Below are 7,848 nucleotides of genomic sequence, written 5' to 3'. Positions count from 1 at the left end.
CTGTGGAAGAGGGCAAAGAATGGAGGGGAGGAGTAGGAAGAGAGGAAACACAGCACCTATTCCAGAGGCCAGGCATCCTAACACTTGACCTTCCATGCACACACAATTATAAACAGGTCACTTAATACATGAAGTAGCCCTAAAGTAGTTATTTCCTTCGTTTCACACACTGGAAAACAGGACAGAAAACTGAGGCAGAGAGTGTATGCTCCCTAAGTTAGAGCCAAGACCAGCGGAGTTAGTATTTGAACCTATGTCTCTTACTGCTAACCCATGTTTAATTTTCCATAGCAAAACCTTTCTCAGGAGACTCAGACCCATCAGGATGCTTTTTCTAGGACTTGCAGACACTGGTCACCAGTGTCCCAAATAGGAATGCCTTTATGTGGGCTGACACAGAAAATATTTCTCTGGAATATTGTGGGTAAAGTGACACAATTCTGGTGCCACAACATAGTTCAAACCACCACTTAAGATGCCAATTATCAACTTTTAGTGGATTGTATTTTTATATATATGCTCATATTCTGCTTGTCCTAGCACAAAATTTGGTTACAGTTTCATTGACTAAACTGGGTCTGGTACAAATCAAAATTAGAAATCCGGGAGTTTAAGTCCATCCTATGAACATTAATTCCTTTTGTGATAAGTAACCTATCCTGCATTGAGTAAGCAGGCCCCTTTCTGCTTTAGGTTGGTAGTTTATCACAATATTTTTTGAGAACACTTCAGGCATTCTCCCTGCTGTAAGATAAAATTGCATGTTGATTAATGTTCCCTTTAAATCCCTGTCTCATCTCTAATTACTGGACTTCTGAGACTTCCTCAAAGATGTCCCATGTAACAGAGAAACCTAGGAAACTGCCAATTTGCAGAATCTACGATTCTGGTCTACTCCCCATAGTGAACAGTAAGAATTCAAGTAGAGAAATTTGCCGCCCTACACCAAGAATTGCATACTTCATTTGTCTTTTATAATTATCCTTTGCAGTTGATATTCCCTTTTTTTTTATGAAAAAGACAAAGTTTAGACTATTTTCCCAGGTATAGAGTGAGATAAAGGTCTGGAATGGAAATCTGGTTTGTTAGGTGGCAAAGCTGGTGCCCTGAGCTGTCCCTGTGGTGCTGCCTCCAGGACGTCTTTCCCTTTCTTGTCTTCTCCAGAAGACATAGAAGCTCACATTGGAACTCTGAGGAAGTGACTTCACACATTATTGCTTACTGGCATTATCACTTACTGGCATACTAAAGTACCCAATTCGCGGAATTGCTGAAGTTAGTGAGTTAATGTAACAAGAACACTTGTGAAATGTTTTAAAGTTCACAAAACTTTTTCTTTTCAGCACCCAATCAGTGGCTGACCAAAAAGTGAGAAAACTTGTAAAAACTTGTGTTGGAGCTACAATTAGGGATCCCTGAGGTTATATAGGGGCATTTTCATGCTTACTTGCCATGGAAATGTAATTGCTACTTATATTTTAGATAAGAATATTTTAAATGTGTGTGGGCTTCAGACAATTAGGAATTTAGGGACTACCCACCCACTGTGGTGTAGACTAGAGTTCCCAAAGAAGGCTTTGTTAGGGGAGAGATGATCTGGGATGGGCCTTGAAGAATGGGGGAAATTGCCCGTGTAAAAATCAAAATGGTGGTGAAACTTCTCAGCAAAAACATGGCTGTGTGAAGAAAGCTATAATGGTGAGGGTGGAGAGGCTGAAACTTGTTGACTATTGCTGACAATCTGACGGGAAACAGCAGGATGGCAACCCTAAGACAGGACAGGCCCCAAATTAAACTCTGCACTCTCAGGTTCTGAACCCTGAGGATGTGAAGCAATAGGACCCATTTCTGGCTTCTTAGAGATGCCTGAAAGGCAGAAGAGCAAGAAGTGGATGAGTCTTTTACAAGAAATGGCCAGTGATTTAATGCTTACCTCTTTTTAAATAGAGACCAAGAGGACGTGGTCAGTAAGAAAGATCCTGTCAACTGTTTTCTTTTAGTCCATTCTCTTTAATTGCTATCATCAGGTAATGTGCAAAATATCCAGTGAGATAAGCTTATAAAAAGATGCAGCTTTTATTTTACTCATCTCCTAGATACCCAGATTCTTAGATAGGTTTATTCTAATGACAGACTATTAAACTTCCTCTCTTAAAGAACTTCATCTCTTCATCTTGTAACCATGAAACCTGAGCAACCTGAAATGAAAGATCTTTTTCTTTGAGAATAAGATCCTGTGCCAAATATCTTTGAAGAAGTCAATTAGAGAAAAGGGAATTGTACCTCATTGATGTATTTTCCTTAGTAAATTGTCCCTCTGTTTTTGATTGGGTTTTGATAGATATAAGACCATTTTTAAAGCCCTTGTCCACTTTTAGAAGACTGAATATACACATATAAAAAGGGAAGAAAATTAAGGGTATGTTTTTACATTTCAGTTACGTTTGACACATATTTTAATGAAACTACATTAAATCTGCCTCCTGCCATCCCCTCACTGTAATGATGTAAACATTTTACCAGGTAAATACATAGGGCTAAAAATATTATAAACCTAATTCTAATTCATTCAATGGATGTTCTACAACTCAAGCAATGCTTTATTTGAATACATACTTCTAAATTTTCATTATGAAATAGTTGCAAATAGCTAATCAATGTTATTAATGCTACTATTTATACAGAAAAGTATATGCAGGCACTGAGCTAAACACATTAAATGTATATACATTTAATCATTGGACATAGAACTTTTCCGTAGTTTCCATTTCCTTTAGGAAGTACTTCCCAAAGCAAGAATACTGGATCAAAGGGGGTGAACCATTCTGAGGAGACTTCTAGGGTGAAGTAGGGCATTTTATCAGAAGTCATAAGCATTCCTGTTTCTACATTTACCATTGAGTGTTTTCATGCATAGTTTCTTTAATAAAATATGTTAACATGCCAATCTTCAAGTAGACATTCAGAATTCTTTATTATAGGTTCCACCAGTTGCACAGGATGAAAACAAGAATCTAGTAGTCTACAGTTTCCAGAGACAATGTCTCTCATAAGAATAAAAGTCTAAAACTAAGAGCTACTATCTCCTGGATATTCCACTCCCTGAAACATGTTCATATCTAACAATGCCTGCTTGGTGACTAGTTCTTTCTGGCTTACTGGAATTCCAGGGCTGGAGTCCCTGCACATCTGGCTTTCTATCCCCTTCAGCTCTATGTACCTGGTGGCTGTGGTGGGGAATGTGACCATCCTGGCAGTGATAAAGATGGAACGCAGCCTGCACCAACCCATGTACTTCTTCCTATGCATGTTGGCTGTCATTGACTTGGTCCTGTCAACCTCTACCATGCCCAAACTGCTAGCTATCTTCTGGTTTGGTGCCCGCAACATTGACCTGGATGCCTGCTTGACTCAGATGTTCTTCATCCACTGCTTTGCCACTGTTGAGTCAGGCATCTTCCTTGCCATGGCTTTTGATCGCTATGTCGCTATTTGTGACCCATTACACCACACCTCAGTGCTCACTCATGCAGTGGTGGGTCGTTTGGGCCTGGCTGCCCTCCTCCGTGGAGTACTCTACATTGGACCCCTACCTCTGATGATTCGCCTGAGGCTGCCCCTTTACCGGACCCAAATCATTGCCCATTCCTATTGTGAGCACATGGCTGTAGTCACCATGGCATGTGGTGACACAACAGTCAACAACTTTTATGGAATGGGAATTGGCTTCCTGGTATTGATCTTGGATTCATTAGCCATCACTGTCTCCTATGTGATGATTTTCAAGGCTGTAATGGGATTGGGCACCCCTGAGGCTAGGCTTAAAACCCTAGGGACATGTAGTTCTCATATTTGTGCCATTCTTGTCTTCTATATCCCCATTGCTGTTTCTTCTCTCACTCACCGCTTTGGACATGATGTGCCTCCCCATATCCATATCCTTTTGGCCAACTTTTACCTCCTCATCCCACCCATCCTCAACCCAGTTGTCTATGCTGTCCGTACCAAACAGATTCGAGAGAGATTTCTCCACATCCTTAAGGCAGAGTCTCAACCCAAGTGACTGTTCTGCACCTGTGGGGCATACAGATACTTACACAAAAAGGCTCTGACTGGGGAAGCCAATGAAATCACACCCATGCAACTAGGTCTTTCCTGACTTGTGGAGATAAGGGTCTAAGAAGAATACTAGAATATATTCCATTTGACTATGGATTTTCTCAGTGGAGAGAATATCTGAATGGGGGAAATCAGGGCATGAGTTCTTACATAGTATCCCTTTTCATATTCAACTTCATAAAATTATAAGACACAAGCATGCCAACCACAGGAGTAAGATTATTTCTATCTTTGACATTTTCTGTAAAGGATTTCTAGTTTCTTTTTGGGGTATGTTTTGCACAACTTGTAGAAGATAAAATTATACCCTAATACCTTCTTGAAGACAGTTTGCAAATTGTTAGTAAAGACCTTGAAAAATTCAACTGCATTAGCAATCTTTTTCCAACACTTTTGGCTTGCCACAGAAAAGGCCTTTTGTTGAGGATGGAGGCAACATGAATGTGGGAAATCTTAATCTAATAGGTTTTGGACTGGACCTCACCGCCCATAGGAGTTAATCCTCAAGCCAGGTCATTCTTCCATCTAAATAAAAGTAAATGCAATATCCCACATCTCCTCTTAATAACTAATTGAAAGACAGAAGGACATTAGATTTTTGTTTTAGAGGCTTTGAGATGGTCGTGAAGGACAGTAGCTACACTGAAATAATGACAAAAAGGAAAGAAAGTAACGGTGGGATTATTGACAGGAAAGAAGTTAGGTAGAGAATACAGTAAAAGTGAAGAGATTAAGCGAAGACCCAGTGGTAGATACAAACCAGGAAATAACTTCAGATCCTTTTGGAAAATTCTTGGTTTATTTTGTTATGATTAGACCCTTTTTGTTAATCATATAAGTTCTATAATGAGATGATTACTTCAGGCTAGAAACCTACAAGAATTTTGTGGTTATGCATGAAAAAGAAAGCAATTCCCAATTCTAGTGATTCAGAATTATGGTATATCCATTTTAGTTCTGAAATATTTTAGACTTTAAGTCTAAAATGCTCATTTACCCTCAGTTTACAAACCATTACAAAATCTAAAGTGACTTACCTTAGGTTAAAAATAAATCCTCTTAATACTTTGAAAGTATAATCTAAAGAAGCCAATGATAAAGCCACAGCAATATTCAAACCTCCTATCATCCAAAAATTTTTCAAGGAAAACACAAATTTTTATCTAGCTAGGGGTTTAAACTAAAATTTAGAAGAAAGTTTGCGATATTTTATTTCCTCAGAATCCTATGCCTGACGCTGCTTAGAGCATATTGATTTTCCTCCATTGTTTTTGGGTGAGGCATGCTTATTCCCTCATCTCCTTATCAAGGACTCTAAAGTCCAGTGCCAAACCCAAGTTCACCTATTTTAGAAAAGTTATGTTCTATGAACATAATTTTGGTGCCAAATATAATATACCCACTGATATTTTTAAAATAGGAGTTGATTAAAAGATAATATAGAAGCCTCAGAGCTAAAAGTTTGTTTTACAGAATTATCTCCTGACCATAACCCTGGGCTTTGGAGAAAATTAAGAAAAATTATGCCCAAATCCATCAATGGCACCAATGCTGAAGGGAATGAAAAGAAACCTTCGTCATAGAATAGTTCTTTGGCATATTGTATAAAGTCCATGATTTGTGCTACATAAAACAGTGTGTATGGAGATCCAAGACTTTTATTCAGGGTTTAATTGCATACAGCAGGGTTAGTACAAAAACTTTATAGCCAAACAATCTCAGATATACCACAATATGATATTTCTAGATGATCTTCCATGTCTACCAATGTCCAAAACCAAATACCAAGCATCTCCAACTTCATCCCCCTATGGCATTGAATGAGAGCAAAAAGGAGAAAATACCACGTGGATGGGTGCTCCCACTCCATCCAGGGACAACCACCCATGACAACACCCATACCTATCAGACTCAGGGTTGAGCTGAGTTACAGCAAAGCATTTAATCCCATTGTCAAATGTAGTCATGTCTGGGCTTTCATGGACTTTCATGAAGGTGTGAGCTCAGAGCATGATGGAAGGGAATGTACCCTCGTGAATACAGTATGGGGACATGACAAATAAGTCCAATAATTGAACATCTTATTCAAAGTCAATTTCCCACAAATCTTCTGGAGAGAAGATTCTCTACTGGATTCTCTGGTACTGTTGATCCACTGAGATTTGTAATCCCATTCCCACAGGACCCTGGCAAGGATTGTTTACTCTGTATCCTTCTAGTTCTCATTCCTTTGCCCCAGTAACAGGGCTGTGTGCAAAGTGGTCAGAGTGGCCACTCATATTTTCTTTCAGCCAACCTCTTTGTCTCACTTGTGCCTCAGGAATGCTTAGGATCCACTTCAACACCACGTGGAGTCTTGAGAGCCAAGGAGTAAAAGGCATGGTTCCAACTAATGTCCTTCCTCCTGCCAGGCACATAGGGTCTTTGTGTCTAACCTAATCTAAAGCCAGAAAAATAAACCTGTTCTTCCAGATCAGATACCCCACCACACTTTTTTTTCAGATCAGATACCCTTATAAATCTTTTGTCTTTCTGGATCAAGGCTTTTGAACGTAAAAGCCAAGAATCTTCTGTCCTGTTAGAAAGGTAAAATAGAAATCCCTGACTGTTCGGATTTTCTATGACTGGATTCTAGAATTGAGAATTCTAGAATTGAGCTTGAGAAGTGGCTCTGCAAAATATTAAATAAAAAGCTGAGATCTGAGGGATCTATACCTCTGGAAATCTTGCCTGACAAGCACAAATCTCCTTCTTGGAAAGTAATATGGTTGTTCACATTTTTCTTCAGCAATGAGGGAAACCAACTTACTTGATTCAAATGGAACCAACACTATCCAAGTATAAAATTTATTATGTTGCTCACAATTGGATAAGAATCTTGCAAGGACTCATTTTCAAGAAATATCTTCAGGTCCAATCCTTATTTGTTAAAGTTGGATGGATACAAAAGTGAGAGTGAGACCTAATCATTCAAGCGATACAATCATCTCACTGTGTGCTATAGGCAGATTAGATAGGCAAATATAGGATATAGGTAAGTAGACAGGTAGACTTTCCACTCAGGAGCTAATGTTATTCTCAACTTGATTAGTACAAGATTTCTCAGATGCATCTAATGTTAGGACATTGTACTGTGTCTTCCTGGCCAAGGTGGAACTGTTTCCCAGAATTCCTTTCCCTGTGAGGTTCCTGGTTAGGGCTGGCTGGAAGGCCTATTTCTGTGAGATTAGAAGGCAGTGGTGAAAGAGCAACCATTATTTTCTAAAGGCTTGTGTAGAGTGCCCAATGATGCTGTAGCTCCTTCTATCTCCCTGATCCTATGGGCTCACCTTGTGCGCAAGGAGTAGCCACTGAACCCACAATTCCTTCATCTTCTGCTGTATCTCCTTCCATTTATCCAGACCCTGGGTAAGGTGTGTGCTCAGCTCCATGGTAAAAAGTAGCTCTTTCTTCCATTCACCTGCATTGTAAAGGTTGGAGGCAGTGAGTGGCGTGGATTTGAGGCTTCCTCTGTAGGTTCCAGTTCATCTTTGGGAGATGCTTATCCTTACTCTTTACTCTTCTTCACATCCAGATTTTCTGAGTTTTGGTCCTGCTGAATTGTAGGGTCACTTCAGACACATAATCTTCCATATAGTTCACCAGATCCCTTAATTGCTTAAGGTCTAATACCCATAATCAACCCCTTATTCCATATCATTCATAGTGGTTCTGCCTTCCTAATCAAAC

General features: G+C 39.4%; 1 protein-coding gene across 1 annotated transcript; it reads left to right on the top strand.

Moving 5' to 3' along the window:
* Nucleotides 1-3,026: 3,026 nt before the first annotated feature.
* LOC123602420 (olfactory receptor 52M1-like) lies at nucleotides 3,027-4,063 on the top strand. The gene has a single exon (XM_045486911.1). It carries the CDS (start codon nucleotides 3,110-3,112, stop codon nucleotides 4,061-4,063), a length of 954 nt encoding a protein of 317 aa, XP_045342867.1. The 5' UTR covers nucleotides 3,027-3,109.
* Nucleotides 4,064-7,848: the final 3,785 nt, after the last annotated feature.

Source organism: Leopardus geoffroyi, chromosome D1 (genome assembly GCF_018350155.1).
Source record: "Leopardus geoffroyi isolate Oge1 chromosome D1, O.geoffroyi_Oge1_pat1.0, whole genome shotgun sequence".
Classification (NCBI taxonomy): Eukaryota; Metazoa; Chordata; class Mammalia; order Carnivora; family Felidae; genus Leopardus; species Leopardus geoffroyi.
This window is presented reverse-complemented; position numbering and strand designations above follow the sequence as displayed.